The 21,545-nt window shown below is 43.1% G+C and overlaps 4 protein-coding genes across 5 annotated transcripts; 1 reads left to right on the top strand and 3 right to left on the bottom strand.

Moving 5' to 3' along the window:
* Positions 609-922, bottom strand: LOC110436515 (the record flags this gene model as incomplete). Its single annotated transcript, XM_021463667.1, has 2 exons — positions 609-684; positions 783-922. Coding segments are annotated over 2 exons (216 nt in total), but the record flags the coding sequence as incomplete, so codon positions are not given.
* LOC8070273 (molybdopterin biosynthesis protein CNX1) lies at positions 3,677-7,834 on the top strand. Of its 2 annotated transcripts, none has more exons than XM_021463096.1 (14): positions 3,677-3,742; positions 3,773-3,944; positions 4,060-4,186; positions 4,275-4,405; positions 4,557-4,658; positions 4,733-4,816; positions 4,917-5,144; positions 5,399-5,586; positions 5,672-5,776; positions 5,875-6,198; positions 6,626-6,783; positions 6,876-6,982; positions 7,197-7,253; positions 7,353-7,834. In XM_021463096.1, the coding sequence occupies exons 2-14, from the start codon at positions 3,789-3,791 to the stop codon at positions 7,566-7,568; spliced, it is 1,983 nt and encodes a 660-aa protein (XP_021318771.1). In that variant the 5' UTR covers positions 3,677-3,742; positions 3,773-3,788; the 3' UTR covers positions 7,569-7,834. The 2 variants fall into 2 exon arrangements, with proteins under 2 accessions (XP_021318771.1, XP_021318772.1); XM_021463097.1 differs by having other exon boundaries at positions 3,683-3,759; positions 3,790-3,944.
* On the bottom strand, positions 9,681-17,513 carry LOC8070274. Its single transcript, XM_021462611.1, has 14 exons — positions 17,080-17,513; positions 16,598-16,640; positions 15,445-15,711; positions 15,269-15,361; positions 14,270-14,625; positions 14,041-14,190; positions 13,755-13,949; positions 13,112-13,186; positions 12,937-13,000; positions 12,579-12,866; positions 11,720-12,509; positions 11,581-11,637; positions 11,024-11,092; positions 9,681-10,027 (listed from the first exon to the last, which is right to left on the bottom strand). Exons 1-14 carry the CDS (start codon positions 17,437-17,439, stop codon positions 9,985-9,987), a joined length of 2,850 nt encoding a protein of 949 aa, XP_021318286.1. The 5' UTR covers positions 17,440-17,513; the 3' UTR covers positions 9,681-9,984.
* Positions 17,865-21,510, bottom strand: LOC8082541 (mediator of RNA polymerase II transcription subunit 7b). The gene is made up of 6 exons (XM_002448650.2): positions 21,191-21,510; positions 19,522-19,666; positions 19,374-19,443; positions 18,997-19,163; positions 18,840-18,913; positions 17,865-18,180 (listed from the first exon to the last, which is right to left on the bottom strand). The coding sequence occupies exons 2-6, from the start codon at positions 19,663-19,665 to the stop codon at positions 18,111-18,113; spliced, it is 525 nt and encodes a 174-aa protein (XP_002448695.1). The 5' UTR covers position 19,666; positions 21,191-21,510; the 3' UTR covers positions 17,865-18,110.

Here is a 21,545-nt window from a genome sequence, read left to right on the forward strand (position 1 = left end):
GTTTCTTGACAAGTCATTTTTCCTATTCGCTTCACTGAAATTTGACTGGGGTTGATATGTTATGAGAGGAAAATATTATTTCTTGCTAAAAAAATTTGTGAGAGAAAAACACTGTTCCTCGCTGAAAAATAAAAAAGTATGGCTGACAAGTTCAAGTGAAAAAGGCTGTTCATCTGTCAATTTTGGTAGAAATCTTAATCCTCAACTGAAACTTGGTAAATCTTTGAGGAGTGAAGACGATCTATGTTCAGTAGAACTACTGGTTGATGGTAAATCATTGACGTAAATTCAGTTTATTGACAAGTGAGGCCCACGTGAAACCCTTGGGCTTGGGCCGGACCTCCCTCCTCGCTCAGCCCGCGCCCCCGCCCCCGCCCCCGTGCTCGCTTAGTCAGCGCCGCCGCAACCACGCCCGGCCGCCCCGGTCCTCGTCCAACGTTCGTGCCGGTGCCGCTTGCTGGGCCGTCGACGCGCCACGCCGCTGGAGCCGCTTGCCTGGGCCCCGCGCCGTGCTCCTCGCTCAGCCTGCGCCGCCCCGCGCTCCCCGCGCTTTTAGCCCGGTCGGAGTTGCTCTTCTTCTACCGCGCTCGCCGGCTGCCGCCGCTCCTCTAATGGTGACGAGGTGGAGCCAGAAGAGCCCGGGCCTCAAGATCCTGTGGATCTGGACCCTGGGCACCGCCGCAAGTAACCGCATCATTTTTTTTTTACCTTTCTTCTTTGCCTTCTATCTAATCGTGCGAACTCACGCCAGTGCCCACTGATCATTTGATGATTGCGCGCAGTTGTGGTCGGCGGTGTCGTCCGGATGCGGGTCAACGATGTGCAGAAGATCCTTCGGGAGGAAGAGAAAGCCGCTGCCGCTGCCGCCGCCGCATCGGCCTCCAGCGAGCGAGTTCTGAAGGACGAAGAGTAGAACAGGTAAGGCACGTTGTAATGTTCAGATTTAGCAATCCCACAATATGAGGTTGAATAGAGAAATGCTCAAGTGTTTACATAGCTGAGGATATATGTAGCATCTGCCATCTGGTGCTGATATGCAATATCTGAGGGAAGTTCTATGTTTAGGTTTACATATTTTGGTTAGTTTTGTCAGACACTTGATAGTTGTGTTTCAACAGTACCACTCTTGTCTGAACACAATATGAACTTATGAACATGTCATCTTACTGAAAATTTGGGTATGCTGCTATTCTTATATAAACATATTTTATTTCTGGGTCATACTTGTAAAATCTCTCTCTGTCCACACATTAGGTTAGGTCAATACGCTGTCAGGGCTGTACTTTAGGTAGTGTAGTGGCTTAGTACCACTTTGGTCAGATTTGTTGAGGCCTGAAGGTACAGGTTGGACAAATCTGTGGATGGTATAAATGTGACCAAGGTTGTTAGGATTGGGATCTGACCTTTTTTTTGCTTGATAGAATTGGATAGTAGGATTGGATAATAGTATTGGTATCTTATCAGATTTACAAACTATATAGTTTATATAAGATTTGTAATATATTGTAAACTTGTAAAGATTTAAGCTTATAATATTTATTTTGATTAATTGACTGTTTTTGTTCAGTTAAGTGTAATTCATCGCATTATTTTCAAAGCTCCTTAACTTTAATTGTATTTCTCACAATTGAATCAGTTAAAAAGTCATTATATCAATTATTGTATAGTATCATAGGATCATGGCATTGGGATACTGTGAACTTTGTGTACGATTGTGTGGAATCTTCACAAAGGATCGGGATACTATAAAATTTGGTACACATGGGCCATGTTTTGTTCGGCTTGTGCCCATGGTACGGTGAAAATCAGGACCTCAATTCAAATCCTGCTGTCCGTGGCCTGGGGTGGCGAAGAAAATTGCAGTGGCCATGGCATGTTTATCGCGATTATCGCGTTCTGCCGAGAATCCGCTTTCAAGCAGTTCGAAACAGGCCCATGGTGTGTCGTTTTGACTTGGTAGGATCATAGTACTGTAAGGTTTCAGGATACTGAATTAGTGTGACTGCTTGCAGTTTTTCTTGCACATGACAGAAGCAACACTGATATGATGAATTTAGAGATCTCATGAGTTTATGGACTGAAACTAGGTTGGACAGTGCCACGATTATTTTCATTTGCTTTATCTGGGGCTTTTCACTTCAAAGCAATATGCCAACAATGCATAAGCAAATAACAGCTAGGAAGGAGTAATTATTTCTTTAAACAGCTTAGGTATTGTCAGTGATAGAATTACAGTTTCTTTTTCCTCTTTTCAGTGGATAGAAGAAATACTCCTGTGTTTCTTCTTATATATATGCTGGAGCATGAGTGCTTAACTGAAATTCGTTTATTACAGGAAGCGGATCCGAGAATCTTGTGCCATTTCGAGCTGGGGATGCATGTGTATCGGGTCCATCCTATAATATTTCCATTTCCAAAAGACCTACGGAAAATTTTGCCTCCTGTAGTGATTCAAAAACCCTTCCCTCTGTCTGCATTACAACTCTTATAGATGATGTGAACTTCTGCTGACAAGAAAGAGATATGGTGGGCAATATTTATCTGCAGTGATTCAAGTGGACTGGATAGTTGGGGACTTGTGAGGTGATCTGCATCCAATCCAACCCAGGACAGGAGGTCACAAGGGCTATGCCTGTGACTAGCTGGCTATTGCATGGTTTGAGGCTGTTAATGCCATCGCATAAGAGGATACTACGCTTATGTTATTTGCATTTCGGTCAGAGTTTGAGCTCGCCTGTACTCCGGTCCTTGTTTAGTTTCCCAAAAAAAAGTTACATCGAATCTTGCGGTATATGCATAAATCATTAAATATAGATAAAAAATAAATAATTGCACAGTTTACTTGTAATTTATGAGATAAATCTTTTGAGTCTAGTAGTTAATGATTGGATAATATTAGTTAAATACAAACAAAAGTGCTATATTGTCCGTTTTGTAAAAAAAATTAAGGCCCTAGCTTTGTTCGTTTGACCAGGCCTGGCACTGGCAGTCACATCAGTAGATTAGCCAAAGCATGAAAGCACGGCACGTGTGTACACTCTCGCATCGCTAGTTGACGACTAACGAAGCAAGAGCGCGCGGTCATGGTGAGAGCAAGTGCACGTGGTCATGGTGAGGCCAAGAGCTCAACTCAATTCTTCGTCTGATCCGATGGCGTCTCGGCGATTCAATGGGCGCCGGGCCGTGGCGCGAGCTCACCTCTTCGTCAGCGGGCGTGGCGCGTCCCTTGTTGCTTGCTTCTCAAAGGCAACGCCACCTACCTGTCTCTGCGCCGTGCGTGCCCTCTGAATCTATGATGGAGACGGCGGCCACGTCAAACGGGGCGGAGCCAGCCAACCAGAAGCAACTCGCGTGGAAAGAGACGCGGGAGACGGCGCAGGCCAACCCATCCCATCCCATTCGTTTGCTGTCGCGGCGCCTCTGCCGATTGGTGTCTGTTGCGGGCTGGCTGGCGCGGAGCCGGGCGGGGCGGCGGCGGCGGCTTTGGTGGTGGGAGCACCAGGAACCTTCGTCATCGTCGGAGGCCGGCCGGGCGGCGCTGACGCCCTGCCCTCCACCATTCTCCCGGCTCCCGGCACCGCAGGGGTCACTGGTCAGACGTCACGCCACACGCGGCAGGCGAGCCCTCAATTGAATTTTAAAAAGAGCAGCGCAAAGCACACCACCGAGTCAGCCAGATAGACACACAGCCCTCGCCCGCCGCCGCCGGGGCTGACGAGCCGTGGGAAATTGAAGCGGAGGAAGAGAGAGAGAGAGAGAGAGAGAGAGAGAGAGAGAGAGAGAGAGAGATGCTGCAGGTGGAGGAGGCGCTGGCGGCGGTGCTGTCCGCGGCGGCAGGCCACGCGGCGCCGCGTGCCGTACCGCTGCACGACGCGCTGGGGCTCGTCCTCGCGGAGGACGTCCGCGCCCCCGACCCGCTCCCTCCCTTCCGCGCCTCCATCAAGGTAAGCTCGCGCGGCCTTCCTTCCCATCCGCCCCCCTCCCTACCTCCTCTCTCCTCCCTCCGTTCCGCCGCCATCGGACTACTGACGAAAACCGTCAACCCCCTTCCCCTTTCAGGACGGGTACGCCGTCGTGGCCTCCGACGGGCCAGGGGAGTACCCGGTGGTCACGGAGTCGAGGGCGGGCGACGACGCCCTCGGCGTGGTCGTCGCTCCTGGTACGGTCGCCTACGTCACCACCGGAGGTGAGGCCGCCTGGCGCCTTCTCTCTAGCTCCGCCCCTTTGCATGTCCTGGCCGGCTGCTGAGCGATAGACTGTGGTTGCTGGCGCAGGGCCGATTCCCGATGGCGCCGACGCCGTCGTGCAGGTGGAGGACACCGAGCAGGTCACCAGCGGAGCGGATGGGGCCAAGAGGGTTAGGATTCTGGCGCGGGCCGCCGAGGGGCAGGACATCCGCAATGTGGTATGCAAAGTCTGCTCACTCCACGGTTACTAGAGTTTCTGACTATAGTGCAGTCATCAGCAGTGTATACAGTTCTTTCTCCAGAGAACTCGACACTGCTCAATTTACTATGGAATTCACTTGCTGATCTAGTAATTTAAATAACTGGCAGGGATGTGACATAGAGAAGGATTCATTAGTACTCAACTCTGGCGAGCATATAGGTCCCGCAGAAATTGGGCTGCTTGCAACAGTGGGTGTAACCACTGTCAAGGTGAATAACACTTCCTGTTAGTGTGGTTGAGTACACAACAATTGCAATGCAGCATTCTGATTTTGCATGTGCAGGTGTACCCTCGACCAACCATCGCTATATTCTCCACAGGGGATGAGCTAGTGCAGCCAGCCACTGCCACCCTCAGTCGTGGTCAGGTTATTTCTGCTCTTCCATGATATTTTCATCCTTTGCTCTTCTCTGTGTTCGGTATTCTCAGAAATGAATGATCCTCCCTTCTTGAAACTAAAATTGCAGATTCGTGATTCCAATCGAGCCATGCTTCTAGCTGCTGCTATTCAGCAGAAATGCAAAGTGGTTGACCTGGGTATTGCAGAAGACACTGAAGAAAGTCTCAAGGAGCATATGGATGCAGCTTTGCGTTCTGATGCTGATATAATCATTACTTCTGGTGGTGTTTCCATGGGCGACAGAGATCTTGTCAAACCTTGCCTGGCAAAGATGGGTAAAATTCACTTTGAGAAGGTACCTTTGAAACCGTTCGGTGCTTTCAAAGATTTATTCTGTACCAGCTAGTTATTAGGCAATACATAACCAACAGCCAGGGATACAGATTAAATATTCATTTTATGATCCGCCGATCCAGTTCTTTTCATGTCTTCTGTTTGATAACCTATTAGACCTGTTATCTTTGGAAATAATCCTTCTGAAGTCAAAATCATGATCCTTGTCCTTTTCTCAAAATGATTTTAATTGTTCGCTGCTTGTGTCACATATAGATCCAGATGAAACCAGGAAAGCCATTAACATTTGCTGAGATCACCACACAAGACACGTCAAAGCCATCTAAAACAGTTCTTGCATTTGGTTTGCCTGGAAATCCAGTGAGCTGTATGGTTTGCTTCAATCTTTTTGTTGTTCCTGCAATTCGTCTCCTCTCTGGCTGGTCAAATCCTAATCTGCAAAGGTAGTAATCCTCATTGTTACGATTGTTGTCAGTTTGTTCTCTCCTTACACTATTCAGCATATTTCTTATAAGTCTATATCCACAGGGTGCATGTACGCCTATCACATCCTTTAAGAGCAGACTCACATCGTACAGAGTTTCACCGTGCAGTAATTAGATGGGTGCTTGATGATGGATCTGGTCGACCTGGGTAAGAGCTATATAATAACTAATGCTATTTGACAACAATATATTTGGTGTTTTGACACCAGGTAATGTTAACATTTATTTGTTATGGGCTTCTGGCAGTTTTGTTGCTGAGAGCACTGGCCATCAGGCTAGTAGCCGCCTCCTTAGTATGAAATCTGCTAATGCTCTGCTAGAAGTACCATCCACTGGACAAATATTGGCAGCTGGGACATCTATCCAAGCCATACTTATTTCAGACATAATAACTTCTCCTTTAGATAAACTGCCTGCTCCCTCAAATCCGCATCCATCACATTTTGGTCCTTCTGCAAAAAGTATTTCCACAGATGTATCTCAGATTGCATCTCCACAGGATGCTGAAGTTAAAGTTGCAATTCTGACTGTAAGTGACACTGTTTCATCAGGTGCTGGCCCTGATAGGAGGTACTTATCTAAGCTGAGCTGGACACCCTTTTTCTTCATAATGTGCAATAGAAATGCATAGGTCATAGGCCCATAGACATATACGCATTTGGTTTATTTTTATAGTATGTTGACAAGAGCAAAATTGTGTATTGAACTCTTGACTTTTAAAGTGCTTGCACCCTGATACACCTATTTGCCTTGAGCTGCAAAGGGGTCACTTCATGGTGCTAAATGAAAGAGTCTGATTACTGGTTTTCTTCACATAAGATAGTGATGGAGTCCAGTAACAACTCCACATTTCACATATTTTTTTATTTGCTCTAGAGATCAAAGCAGTTTAATAATGTATCTTTTGTTCTAGTTCTTATGGTGCATACCACACTTCTTTAGAAGTTAAAAGCAACATATACCAGTTTATCTGTTCTCCCTTTCGTGGTACTTGTAGTGGCCCAAGAGCTGTATCTATTGTGAATTCTTCATCAGAGAAACTGGGTGGTGCAACTGTGGTTGCCACTTCAGTTGTTCCTGATGAAGTGGACAAGATCAAGGGCATTCTGATACAATGGAGTGATATTGACCATGTTAACCTCATTCTGACATTAGGTAACATGATCTTGTTCTTCAGGTTAATAGTGTTGCACATTGCTTGTTTCCTACTCACATGAGTTACTTATTGGTGGATGCACATCATGCAGGTGGGACTGGCTTCACACCCAGGGATGTCACACCAGAAGCAACAAAATCTGTGATACAGAAAGAAGCGCCTGGTCTGACATTTGTTATGCTTCAAGAAAGTTTGAAGGTGATGGTGGCGTCTGTTACATTTTATTTCTTTAGATATTTTGTATGCTGAATGTTTGCATTTTTAGATCACGAGCTGAATGTTTACACAAATGAATGGCTGATAAAAGTTGGCCATACAAATTGAAACAGTTATACTTTACAATTAAATGTTTCAAATTCTTAAGAAACATTATAGTTAATCATTCTCTGGTGAACTGTTCTTTCTGGCACAGATTACACCATTCGCAATGCTATCCCGGGCTACAGCTGGAATCAGAGGATCGACACTAGTATGTACTAATACCCTGACAAGAAAAAGAAAGTATCGGACAATTTCTTGCATTTGGACCTCCTAATTGCTGATCATGAGTGTCTGTAATGTTTTTCAGATCATCAACATGCCTGGCAACCCAAATGCTGTGGCAGAGTGCATGGAAGCACTTCTCCCGGCACTCAAGCACGCCCTGAAGCAGATCAAGGGTGACAAGAGGGAGAAGCACCCTCGCCATACCCCACACGCCGCAGCAGCACCTGTGGACCAGTGGGAGCGGAGCTTCAGAGCCGCATCAGCTGGTAGTGGCAGGGGGTGCTCGTGTGATCCCTGAGGGGCCCTGATCGGCTGTGAGATACCCACCAGAGTGGGGAACCAAGACGAGACAGTAGGAGAGCTATGTTCTTTGCTCCAGTGCACGACTGCGTCCAGCTTGATGTTGAAGTTTTGATCTTGTTCGTTGTGATGTTATATGAAGATGCGGGAGTCTAGCTTGATACCGTGCTGTTACTTGATCGTGAACTTCTTTCACTGCGTTATTACAAATAATGTACAATATGGTTCTAGTCTCATTTACTGGCCGATGATGTTTTGCCTTCACCTGTTGCTGTGTGTGGTTTCTATCTTTTCCTTGTCATCTCTTCTCTCTCTGGTGCTAAAAAAAATTCTCTTCCTATAACTATCTATTTACACCTAAAAAATTACTATTGTCATCATCCTGTGCTGATCTATCCACTCGCTTCCTTCAACACCGTGTCGGACATCCAGGCTTGCTCCTCTCAACACCGTGTCGGCTAATAGGAGTAAGGTTGAAAACGGACGGAAACAAACCGAAAATCGCTCTATCGTTTTCATTTTTATATTTTTAGACGAAAACAGAAGCGGAAGCCAGACAACCGTCCGCGAGTGAAAACGGTAGCGGGATAAACGGTAATACGAAAACAGGTAAATACAATAGAAAAATAGACGAAAACGAGCGGTAAACGAAAATTTAAACCGAAACATGTAAAACCACATATGATAGCGCAAATACAGAGATCAAAATGCAATACCAAATATCAAATATGCACTGACCAGTGACTACATTAATACAATACCACATATCCATAGTCCATAGATCACACAATTCACACAAATATGAATTATACATACATCGCATAAAAACATATCCATAGTCCATAGATCACAATGCACACAAATATGAATTATCCATACATCGCATAAGACAAGAGACATTTTGGGTCATACTGGGTTTAGGTACTATATTGGGCTACTTTCCCGTTTTTATGAAAAACGGGATATCCCGGTAAAAAACGGGATTCCGCAAATACGGATGGACAAATGCTCTACCATTTTCGATCCCCCTCCTATTTTAATCCATTCCGTTTTCGGTTCCGTTTCCATTTATTCTGTAAAAAATAAAAACGAACAGAAAAATACGGTATACGGTTACGGACGGAACGAGATTTATCCCGTCCGTTTTAACTTTAAATAGGAGGACGTCGTTTCTGGACAACAAAATAGGGGACCTGAGTCCCGAGAGTCGGCTAAGGCTCGGTTTCTGGACAACAAAATAGAGGACCTGAGTCCCGAGAGTCGGCTAAGGCTCGGGAGCTGTTTCCGATCCATGTAAAATAAAATGAAATTTAAATAAAACACCCACTTTTAATATTGAGTTTTATTCTATGATTTTATAGATATTTAATTCTAAGATTCATAGAGAGTTGTAATCATGTCAGAAGAGTTTCATCTAGATAAAATTCATTTTTTTTCTTCAAAAATACTTAACCTCATATGAAACTCTTACTGAAACTGACCGAGGACGGTCAGGACATCAGTTTTAGATCGATAGAGAAGAATGCAGTAACGACTAACGACAACTGTTTTTAGGGTTTAGGAATTGAAAACAAAACAAACGCACGCACCACCTCGTCTATACTAGGTCCACCTCGTCTACATTGTAAACACTTATTTACAATGTACTATATACTCATAAATATCATTATTATTTCTGTTATTTTTTTAAAAAAAAATTGTACAGGACATTGACAGTGTCCAACGAATACGATCGATATAAAATAAACAATAACAAAAAATTTTGAAGGGAGAGAAAAGAAAAATAAACTGTCTCTCGCTCCCCTCTCACTCGATCCGCCACCACCACCCTAAACCAGGTGCAGCCTCTTCGCCGGCGACGAGCACCCACCGGGTATTTCACCCCTTCTCTTCCTTGCGAAGCTGAGCACCAAAACCCTAACCTAAAGCTATTTAGCTATTTGACAAGCCTCCTAACTTCGAAGCTTTTTTTTTCAGTTGACGGCTATTGCATATATCTTATGCTAAAATTACAGCTTTAGTTCGTTGTAATTTCTGAATCTGAGAATAAAAAACGTATTAGACAAAATCACAAGTCTACCGATTCTGATTTGTGTTGAGACGCATACAATTAACTTACAATTATTTTTATATAGTCAAACAAGGGAAAAAATTAGTATGTTATGATAAACAAATTAACAGATCACAAATTTTGCAACAGATAATCCATATTCCATGCAGAGGCCGATCGGCGTCTCTGCTACAGATCATACATATCACTCTTTTTCAGGCATCTGAAGTGCAGGAGTGAACCAATATTGGGTCTACATGTATGTGTACACCCATGTCCCTTTATTGGAACCGACCCTGCAGCAGTACTGCAAATATGTCTTCGGTTGTTTCAGAGGAATGCCTAGGCATAAGGTCCATGTCTTCTATCTCCTTTTAACCGGAGTTCTCGATCTCGACCGCCTCTTCCTAGAATAATTAGACACAGTTAAGCAAGTCTAAATCATGTAATTACTGTACAGGTGGGCCAACAAATAGAGGATTCCAGATTTAAAGGAATCAGCTGGTACAGACAATTGAAGATCCCAGATTTGAAGAAATCAGCAGTTTCCGTCCAGAATACCAAAGAGTCCAAGATAAGTACAGATGATTCTAAAACAACTGAACTGACACTTCAATGCAGGCTACAAATTTATGATGTGCAATTTTGAGCTTACCCAGGAGAAATTGTGCAGAAAATGCCTTTCTCAAGATGACTCGAGAGTTTTCTGGGAGAACTATAAAATATCACATTTCATAAACAAGGTTCCTAGTAAGATCGGAAGAATGTTTTCAGAAATGTGCTGTCAAGATACCTAAGACTCAATTTTATTCTTAAATTCCTTATTACTTGTTTTTGTTTGCTGCTAATCTAATTTCCAATAATCAGTGGGCCTGTTTGTTTCGGCGTTTTCCTGCGTTCGCGACAGAGTTCAGCGAGATAAGCGGGATAATCCTGCCGAACGCCCCAGGACGCACAATTCCCAGTCGCCCGCAGCATGGAGTCCGAAAAAATGAACTGCGGCCCGCGGTTTCCAAAACGCGGCCGCGGAGCCACGTTCGCTCAGCCACATCGTGGAAACAAACAGGCCCATAGCAAGATTGATAGCTAATCTAATTTCCATCCTAAATCTGAAAGCAAATATTATTTTCATGATGAACCATCAGCATGAGTAATAGTTTTTTTTCCAGAACAGCCGAAACCAAATTTCATTATCAAATAATGAAATTACAGAGTTCAGCAGTGGAACGAAAGCGAAAACAAAAGCTCAGACAAAACAATGTGTCCATGAGAGTGAGCACCAAGGGATCAGCCTCATGAACGAAAACTACCACCAACTAGAGACGATAACATACCGACTAACAAAAAGATCAGCATGAGTAATAGTATAATAATGGCGAAGGAAAAACCGATTAATCTCTTACCTGTCAGCAGATGAATAAGGCGAATGCCTGCGGTGAGAATGCTTGCTATGTGGAGACCGCGAAATTCGTCTAGAGATGAAACATAATACTAAATGGGTAAGTGTAAGGATAAGAGGTATATGAACCTGATGTTTCTTCACGCAGAAGATACCTGCACGCTCATATCAAATTCACGAAGTGTACAATAAACAATTTCTATGTGATTCGACAACTTGCCATCGCATATCCAATAAAGAATAGTGTGGTTCAAATTAGCATATAGCAGAAAACCGCATTTAGTGTTACCAGTTACCACCTTAACATGAACATGAAACCCCATTCTTTAACAAGTAAAACAACAGAAAACAAGAACATCTAGCATGGATTGCTTTATTCATAATAAAAGCATAAAAAAGCTAGTGACGTGTTCTTTAAATCTAGCTGACTAGAACAACTTATGCTAACCATGAACATATTTATCTGTATGAATACTGGGGCTATCTAAATTCAAAATTCTCTCAATCCAAGAATAATTCCTAGCATCGTAGTATTATAGAGAAAGGACAAGAATAAGGTACCTGTTTCTAGATTTTGGGGGTGAAGGTGACATGCTGGTTCTACGGGAATGATGCTTTCTGCAGCAGAAAATGGTAAGAACTGCTCACCAGAACAGGAGTGAAACTAATACATGTGAAATATCATTATGAGTGATGGTACCTCTTTTTCAGACTATCAGAAGGCTCTTCACTTGAAACACTCCCTCGAACATGTGAGTTCTCCTTGGTAGTACGACTTCTCCCCCTCGGTGATCGTGACCGTGAACTTCTACTGTTATGACTTGTCGTCTGCCTTGATCTGTCGTCCTTTTCCTCTTTTCCTTTCCCCCCTCTTCTATCAGTAGTATCTCTGTTTCTCTCTCTATCATTCGGATAATCCTTCTGATCTCCCTTTGCACCATCATGCTTACCTCTGTAATGCGGCTCCCTTGTATCAGATTCATGCTTTGCAGCCCTACCAGAACCTTTTCCCTCCTTGAAGCTACTCCTTTTGTCAATATTTCCATACATGCTGTGTTTGTCATTGTTATTATATTTTTCTGCTCTAGAATATTCGAGTTCTTTGGTATGATAAGTCTTCACCTCATTAACAAAGTCTTCTTTGCTACTCTTTTCTAAGTGCCTGTGACTGCTTTCCAAATTATTGTGCTTTTCAGCATTATTGCCAGAAGAGGTTTTTCTGTTTTGGATATCTACCTCTGCATACTTATGTGCCTTCTCATCCAATCTGCCAACTGCACCCTTTGGCTCAGTATGAGTTTTGGCCGTGAAACGAAACTCTCCATTCTCTGTATCACGAATATGCTTTTCTTCAGGTTCTGCATTCACACTCCTTTGGAAGTTTCGGTTATTAGATTTAAGATCTTCCCCTGATGGAGCACTTCCAAGTGAAGAATTCTGTTCATTACTATTCCCATTTCTTTTACCAAGAGTGCTTTTATCACCTAAAACTGTATCATGCATCTAAGTTAAGAATTCTGTAAAGTAATACAATGTGAGTATTTGGTTGCAGCTTTTACCTTCAGTATTTACAGCACCAGCATTAGCGTTAGAAGATAAATTTGATATTGGTATCTTATCCTTGCCATCAGCCTCAGCATCGTTGTCATCGTCATCGTCATCGTCATCATCTGAATCATAACTAGCCAGGCCGAGAAGAGCACCTTTAGGGGAGCTTAACCCAGTACTATCTTTATGATCAGTGCTATTGGTTGACTTAGCAGGGAGAACAACTTTAGCCGAGGTCTTGGTTCTTGATCCTCCAAGACCAGGCTCCTTTGAGCCAAAAACACCAGCGGGTTCATTGGCTGCACCAGAGGCAATAGTCAGCAAAGTAAAATGCCTATTTAATTTCATAATTCATTCAAATTCACTCACATTCAGCTGAGTCATCTTCATTCAGAACTTTTGTTGCGATCTCATCAAAAAGATCATCAGTAACCTGCAAGTGATGAAAAAAGGGTAAGAAACTGAACACTCAGAAATACCTTGCACCTCTGGACGGATACAATGATGTAAACAGTAAACATGATGATCAAGTAAAGAATAAAACCTTCAAAAGGACTTCAGTCAACACACGCTTAATTTCCTTGTTGATCGCTGCCATTCGAGCTGCTTCAATTTCATCCTGCAAACGATTTAAGTATGAGCACAACAATCTAAATAAGGACCATGTTAATACTCAAGTTGAAAATGTCTGGGAAAAAATGTCAACGTGCTGTTTAACGATATGTTCTGCTTATTTTCAATGCAAGAAAATAGCAAAGTTGATTCTTGTTTCAATCAGTGCAGTTGCTCATGATAGGCTTTCCAACAACTGGCATATGGCCATATGGGCACAGCATCTCTGTAAGGCATAAATGAGTCACTGTATAACAAGAGTTTACATGCCCTCAATAGTTTTTTAAAAGCTGCTAGCCTCCAGCTCTAGTCCTACCTGCTGATATTATCTAGCAAGCTAGTTCGCTATTATTAATGTATGATATTAAGTTTCCATATCTTCATTTAGAATTTAGAGTCCCTGGCCCCAACACATGCACACACTATTTAGATTAGTAACTTGGGCATGTTAACCTCTCCTCATGTCCTCGAATATAGATTGGAAGGATGCTATTTGGTTGATCTTGTACACAACACACAAAGACAGTATCAATAGTGTGAGAGTTAAGAACTGTAATTAAAATAGTAAATGGCACCTCATCATCTTCATCGTCTTCAGTGGATTTAGCCAAATCATTACTTTTGCTGTCACTTTGGTCAGGTCTTCCTATCGTTTGTTCTGCATCATTAGCTTCCATGGAATTTAAGTTTTCTGAGTATTGCGCCGAAGCACTCAGTGGTGCCGATTTTTTCTTTAAAAGTTCTTCCCGAAGCCAGTTAGGTACTGGACGCTGATACAGAATGCAACAGGAAAAATTCAAAGTTAAACAATTAAAAAAAATCGGAAAAGGAAGCGCATGGCAGGAAAAGGTGGAGGCATACTTTCTTTGATTTTTCTGCAACACTAAAAGGAGTGTTTGGATCTGTAGGGAACACTTCTGTTACACTACCAACACCAAATGCTGCAGGTGGGACATAACTAGAACTAGATGCTGCTCCAAAAAGCGGTGCAGCATGCACAGAAGGATCCATCTGTAGGTTCAAAAGAGTAGAACCACTCATGTTAGGGGACTTAACAGAATAGGTCAGTAATTCAAACAGGTTTACAAACCTGTGCTGTTTGTGCTGGCACGGGAGCTCGAGGCAGGAACCCTACTGTAGCAGACGGCGTCCATGAATGTGTAGAGGTTGCAGCTACATCATGATTAGATGCTAGTGTTGGAGCAGCTGGGATATTGGAATTGACATTTGTATGTACTGCCAAATCAGGAGCTTTCCTACTGTTAAATTCCAAAGGTTGGTCACTTGGATCAACTGGCAGCCTTTCATGCCCAAAAGGAGGCTTTTCTGCCAAGGGAACAACAGGCATACTAGGGGGAGCCTGTGGGAATCCACCTTGAACAGACGAGGTGGTTGGAAACGACTGTGCTTGAGAGTTTGGATATTGAAGCATATTATTCCCATTACCTATTATTACATGGCAAAGTCAAAGTCAGAATTTTCTTTACAAAAAATATTACTCATCATGAGCATTGTAGATTATGTAAGACAAACAAATGAGTTCATCTCTATATAGCAGAAAAGGATGAGTGCACAAATACATCGTAGAAGTGATCATTTAAAGAAATGTACATTTCTGCCCTTTAGTTTACAGTAAAAAAACACCATTAATGAAATATATTGCACCAGTGACTTTTTTCCCTGATTTTCAGCATTAAGGACAGGACATAAAATTGGCATGATATACCACCACCAGTAACTATTGAATCCTAGGTATCCAATTATAGTCAGTAATGAAGAGATTAGTCAACATCTCAATACATTTAACCACTAATATGTGTCTTCCTCCTCTATTTGATAGAAACAAACACAATAGATATAACCAAATAAACCAATGGTGCTTCAAATGGGATGTAATGGGTACTCACAACAGGTGCTGTTAACTAAGTATCACAGAGATAGGTTAAGTGTGTCAGACTTTCTATTCTAAAATAAATGATGCTCCAGATTTAAAGTCTTTCCGCAACTGAATCTGGCAATATACCCAAGAGCAACCAGCCTATTACGATTCAGGCTGCACAAACAAATTAAATTGCCAAGCAAGGCATACCTGGAGCAGAAGAATAATTATAAGATACCTCCTGCTCATAGGTGGACGGAAATGAACCAAAGTTCTTTGCTGGAGACACCATTGGACCTCTATCTGCAATATAATCTTCAGCTCCGTTCTGAAACTTACACATCCACACGTAAAATATATAGATCAAGGGCAATAAGATACTTTACCTAATAAATGGTTCGTTTCTCTCTGTTGACCTGTCATTGGAAACGGCACATGATCATTACTTGATTGAGGTACTGGTGGGTGCAAAGATTCTGTAACTTCTGTTGGCAGACCAGCTGGTTGCTGATACTGATCATGGTAACCATTATGATGACCTTCAGTTCTACTTGTGGATATGGCATGCTGTTGAATCTGGTGGTTTCCCGTAACAGATTTAGCAGCAACCCATGCCTTAGCCTTTGTAGCCCAATCTTCCTCATTGCCATGACCTTCCATTTTTTTTATTTTAAGGAAATAGAGAAACTATCATCATAACTAACAATTGATTTATTGGCGAAAGAGATTTATTCTGCTTCAAAAGTCTCTCTAAAGTTGATTGTATAGTAAATCTTATGCTATGTTTAAAGTTTATTTCATTGAAAGTAGCCTAAATGGATTTAATGACAAGGCCGGCCCCCAATTGAACAACTGGTCCATTTACGAACAAGAGAACGTTTTACTAATTTACTTTAATAAAAACAAAGTATCGCACCAAAACTACTGAGAACGGATTATGTAAGAAAACACTCATAAGTGCTAAGAAAATAACAGCGATGTGAAGAAAATGAAAAACCAATCGCTTAATATTGATTTATCAACAAATAGTTCTCAAGAGAATCTTGTACAGAAAGGGGATTACATGACAGTAAATGTGTTAGGCTTATAATAATTTAAAAGGAAACATCTCATGCACAGTCACTAATACATCACAGATAATGGTAGCACCCCAATTAAGTGGTGCAAAGAAATTTCCAACTAGACTAAACTTTAATAACAACACCAGTATTAACATGGCCATGATGGATATATATTTGCAGCTTCAGTAATGTGTAATACAGTAGCCAAGACCTATTGAGAACTTGTGTTTTCACGAACAAGGTTGAAATGTGTGTATAATATAACCTTTAGCAAAAAAAAAGGCCCACATACATAAGTGTTAGCATAGGATGTTTAGTAGAAATGCCACAACATAGTGTATCGGAAATTTTTTTGAGCAATAGTGTATCAGTAATTCAGTATAGATACAAGCAATGACGTCATAGTTCTAAACTAAATTCAACGTGATCTGCAAAATTATATATGAAGGAAGCAGAGGTTCATATAATATTGACAAACCTTGGTATCCATGATTCTGAGCCCATGAGTGATTAGTCCAAGCCTGCAAAATAAGCAACACCCAGCAATGAACTTCATGTTCCATGAAAGTTTAGAGCTAACAAACAAATGAAGGTCAACTCACTCAAAGAAGAAAAGTAGATATCCAGATCTATACTCAATGGTAACCAGTAAAACCGCGGAAAATTGAAAGGCTGATAGCAGAATCATTCCATCTACCGTTATGTACAATCATATCAATGTCAAACTGCACCCAGCCATTAAGCCATACAATGATCGAATTGAACGGAAGAATAAGCTTACATCCGAATAACCACACGCCCATTGTGCTGGGCACTAGAAGTGAAACCCCCTTCCCATTAACCTAACACCCAAAGCCACACCTACTTACAAACCCTAGTGCAAAACCAGCTACATATTGCCCCCAACAAGGACGCCAATGCATCGCCAGCCATTACGCATACAGGGTAAACCCAACGTACCTGCCCAGGCGGCGGAGGAGGGTAGCTAGGCGGCGGGTGCTGTCCGGCGCCGTGGTGAGAGGGCCAGGGGTTCCCAGGCGGCGGGGGCGGCTGCTGCTGCATCGCCATGGGCGGGGGCGGCGGTTGGTACGCGTAGGGCTGCTGCTGCGGCGGCAGCGGCGGATGGTGCTGGTGCTGCAGGTCGGGGGGCGGGCCCCACTGGTGGTGGTGCTGCGGAGGGTAGGGGTGTCCTGGGTGGGGAGGAGGGTACGGCGGTGGGGGCGCCGGGTACCACTGGGCGCTCGGGTGGGAGGGGTGAGGTGGCGGCGGCGGTGCGTCGCCGGCGCCGGCGAAGCGTCGCTGGTGCTGGTACGCGTCCATGGAGGCGTACTGGCGGAGGCGGAGAGGCTTGGGCTTGGGGCCTGCGTGGGACTGGGAGGGGGCAGGTGGATTTTTCTCCTTCCCCGTCCTCCTGAGCTGGGTCGGTTTAGTTTTGCTCAGGTGGGCCTGTATTGTACACGGTTTGGGCTTGCCTGCTGGCAGCGACCTTAGGAACCGGCCCAGTTGCAAAGGTGGAAGAGGAACGACTTGTTTTACGCATTCCAATTCCCAGATACTCCGTACCGCAAGAGTCGATACTTTATCTATATTGATTGATTTATCGACAAATCCTATCTATAATCTATAACAAAAAAAAGACGACAAATCTTCCTTTGGAAGACAGCATATTATTAGCATATGATAACCACGAGGCATCATCAATCTCACAATCTATACTTCCACAACAAAGTAATCGAACATGCAGCTGAGAAAAGGTACGAACCATTTACGTGGAAATCACAGTTGAACATTAAGTAGCCGGAGTTTGCTAACAGCGACCTTGGAAGTAAGGAATTCAGTTATCAAAGCTGGAAATACCATGAGCCACAACAGATAATACCACAACAATCCAGACATATCTCAACACCATCTCTACGTTGTCTCTACTAACACTCTCTTCACTAATAGACTAATAGAAGAATCGGTCTTGAACCAGCTAACTTGTCGTCAGCTTAATTAGTTTGGCTTCCATCCAAGATATGCAGTGATTCCCCAAGCAGTTTTTGTGCTTCCTCTCTCCTCCTGATGAATTAAGAAAATACTCAGGGGCGTATAGAAGACAAGCATTTATGCAGTCACAATTTACAATGAAACCAGAAGACGTGCAAGCAAGCGACTAGTTACCATGTTTCTAAAGATGAAGGTTATTCGCAAAAATAAAGCAAGCATACAGGATACTATACAAAATTTGTATGCATGGTAACAGAGGTCATCTTCAAAGAATAGCATAGTATTATTCTACAACATTTTTTTATCAAAACTATCAGCTGACCATATCTTGAACTACACTATATGTTTCGAATCAGGGCAGCAAGCAGTAGTTAAACGACCCTTTTGATATCGTAAACTGTGACGGATGACTATAGTCCACGTCATCTATAGTTCTATACTATACCAAACCCATAATGCAGTGGGTAAAAAAAGATTTTTGCAACAGTTGTGAACAATAAGCATGTCCAGACACTACCCATTTTCCCAACTCTAGGTAAGAATATATAAATATTGATGAAACATTGGAACATATATGACAGCTTCAGCATGTACCGGAGTGTTGTGCAGGATTGACTTAATACTGATGAATATCTTTTTGGCTCAGAGGTCTACCCTTATTCTTTTATAAACCACATTAGATGGAAATCCCAAACTTATGCAGCCAAGCTGAATAAAGACTAGTCACTCACTGCTTTATATCTTCAATTGCTTGCTTGCGGTGCTGAATTTGGCTCTCAAGCATGTGAATCAATGTGGCCCTTGCCTAAAATATATTAAGGAATCTAAGTAAATTTTGGAAGAATAGCAGAAAAATACACCACATGGAACGAAATCTGAGGTTCACACCTGATGAGGTCGTAGGGAATTGAGAAGATGATGTAAGTTCTTGAATATGAGTGTAATATCTTCTACCCTACGAGCATATTGAGATGGTCTCTCAACTAAAATATCTGCCAGCTCCAAAATATGCAATTGAAGCTCTCTGTTGAGGGTCCTTAGCTCCTTTTTGAAGTCTAAAATTTAACAAATGTCCAAACATTCAGCTCATTAAATCAAGACAACTTATTAAGACCTCAAAAGTAACAGTATAACAACTTATTTGGTATATAAAAATTTCAACTAGTGTCTACTTACATAAACAGTTTTAACATTAACAATCACAAAGAATTGAGTTATGTATGCATATGCAGCTAAACATATCTATTTCTCAAGAATCAACGCACCAATATTGGGGCCCTTTGGATAAAGCTGACGAACATTATGACTCTCCAAGCTTGGAATCACAACATCTCCCTAGTACCAAAGAGGCAAACCAGAATCAGTTTAATGCCATCGATAGCAGATTAGCAGAGGCAGTATGATAAAACATACTGTGTAATCAACACCCAAGGCTTTGAATGGTCCATCAATTGGTGGTGGTGGTTCTGGTGCGGATGAGGCATCTTGCTCAAAATTCTTGTACAATCGGTAAAATGGAGGAGGTGGAGGATACGATGATGATGTGGCCATTGCCATCCTGCCATACGCAACGCAAAACCATATATTAGCATAGAGATTGAGCTGTCAAGTCAAATGATATAACTTCTTAGAGGCAAAGTTGTACAATTCCTATGTTTGGTTTTAGTTTACTAAAGCTCAGTGAATCAAATGACATTTACGATATATAATTCAAAGCAAAATGACAGTGAAACAAACATTTTGCAATATTGCCGCTATTTTAAGGGCTTATTTTAGCTACTCTTGGGTGACTAATGAGACTACACTATTTTAGCTCCTTTTAGTCAATGTGTTTGGAACTTTAGCTACTAAAGTGACTAAAGTTTAGCTAGCTAAAATTTAGCAAGGGGGAACCAAACATGCCCTAACTTACATGCTGACTAAAAGTAAGTATGGAGAAATCCACATGCATAGAGCATCTCCAACAGTAGGAGAAAACCTAACCCCCAAAACAACTCATTTGGGAGCTCAATTATTTTGAGGGGCCTGTACAGATCTCTACTCCAGCAGAATGAGAAAATCTCATACCCAAAATCTCACATGTCGCGTGGGGCCCATCTGTAAGTGGGCAATCTTCTTCTCTATATTTTTTCACCGGACCCTCCTCCCAACTCTCTTTCTCGTTCCTCTCCATCCTGAGCAACAACGGCGACACTCCCCTGCTCCCCACCTCTCTCTCTCTCTCTATAGCTAACAGTGTACGGCGGCGGCTCGTCCACCTCAGCAGCAGTAGCGGTGGCTCCCAGGCGTGGAGCTCGAATCTGCCATGGGAGACAGGGTCTCTCCCCGAGCTGCAGCGGGATCCTCCCCTACCCACGACGACGGTTGCCTGTGAAACTTCACTCCTGCCAAAATTACATGGTATGCGGGGAAATTTGCAGGGAGGGGCTGTTCCCCTTTTTTTAGGGTTGGAGGGCTGGTTTTGAGGGGGATGAGAATTTTTTTTTCCTCATTGGGGATAGGATTGGAGGACTGCTGGAGCTTGCAAATCCCTCAAACTACATGTTTTTCTCACTGGGAATGTGGATTGGGGTACTGGTGGAGATGCTTGCCACTCAACTTTCTAATTGCAGCCACAGCCTAATACCACATATCACAAGACACTACACTATAGAATACAGACTCAGGAGCCTTTTAATTTGTTTAATCAGACCAGCACAGCATGGTTGAGTACTTACTCCAATTACAATTATTTATCCAAGTAAACCAAAAAAAAAATGCAGGGGCAACTTCCACAATCTAAAACATGACCAATAACTAGTTACCCTAGAAACATATAGAACACAAATTAGACCAAAATTTCTTTCTAAGACATGTAAATCTAAACTAGTCACAATCTCGAAACACAAACATTCCACACAAGAGCTTAAATAAAAGATACATATAGTTCAAACTAAATGTGTTCCATAACAAAGAGAGATTACAAATTATTAGAAGAAATTAAAAATCGATTTTAACTTTCCCATCCCTCATTGCAGCACTGGCCACTGGAATAAAGAGATTACAAAGAATAAAGGGCAAGCGGGGTTTGAATTTTGATTACCTCTAAACGAAGAAACCAAAACAACTCGAGCACTCAGCACTGGGCCACTGGACGGGGAATTGGGGATGGAGCGCGCGGGGCCTCCTCCAGTCTTGCTCCTGGTCCGGTGGCTGGATCCGCCCCGCGTAGCTGCGCCGGTGCCGAGCGATAGTCCGGTGGGGCGGTCAGTGGTGAGCGCCGGGCGACGCCCGAGCGCGGCACGAGCGGGTGGCGGCACTGCCTGGCCCTGGCGGGTCGGGTGGTCGGCCGGCGATGTTCTGGCGGGGCCGGGTGGCAGTCGGCGGCGCCGGTCAATCGGTCTGGAGGCAGGAGTTCGAGGGGCCGAGGGAGAATTGGGGATTTGGGGGTGGGAAGG

This window comes from Sorghum bicolor, chromosome 6 (assembly GCF_000003195.3).
Source record: "Sorghum bicolor cultivar BTx623 chromosome 6, Sorghum_bicolor_NCBIv3, whole genome shotgun sequence".
Classification (NCBI taxonomy): domain Eukaryota; kingdom Viridiplantae; phylum Streptophyta; class Magnoliopsida; order Poales; family Poaceae; genus Sorghum; species Sorghum bicolor.

Coding starts and splice junctions, on each gene's coding strand:
- LOC8070273 (XM_021463096.1), top strand. CDS start 3,789: ATGCTGCAGGTGGAGGAGGCGCTGGCGGCGGTGCTGTCCGCGGCGGCA. Junction 5,145..5,398: donor GTAAAATTCACTTTGAGAAG/GTACCTTTGAAA, acceptor TGTCACATATAG/ATCCAGATGAAACCAGGAAA. Junction 5,777..5,874: donor GATGGATCTGGTCGACCTGG/GTAAGAGCTATA, acceptor GGCTTCTGGCAG/TTTTGTTGCTGAGAGCACTG.
- LOC8070274 (XM_021462611.1), bottom strand. CDS start 17,439: ATGGACGCGTACCAGCACCAGCGACGCTTCGCCGGCGCCGGCGACGCA. Junction 15,712..16,597: donor TCAGAATCATGGATACCAAG/GTTTGTCAATAT, acceptor AAAAAATGGAAG/GTCATGGCAATGAGGAAGAT. Junction 12,867..12,936: donor TGAAGATGACTCAGCTGAAT/GTGAGTGAATTT, acceptor CCTCTGGTGCAG/CCAATGAACCCGCTGGTGTT.
- LOC8082541 (XM_002448650.2), bottom strand. CDS start 19,665: ATGGCAATGGCCACATCATCATCGTATCCTCCACCTCCTCCATTTTAC. Junction 19,444..19,521: donor CCTTGGGTGTTGATTACACA/GTATGTTTTATC, acceptor CTTTGGTACTAG/GGAGATGTTGTGATTCCAAG. Junction 18,914..18,996: donor ATTCCCTACGACCTCATCAG/GTGTGAACCTCA, acceptor AATATATTTTAG/GCAAGGGCCACATTGATTCA.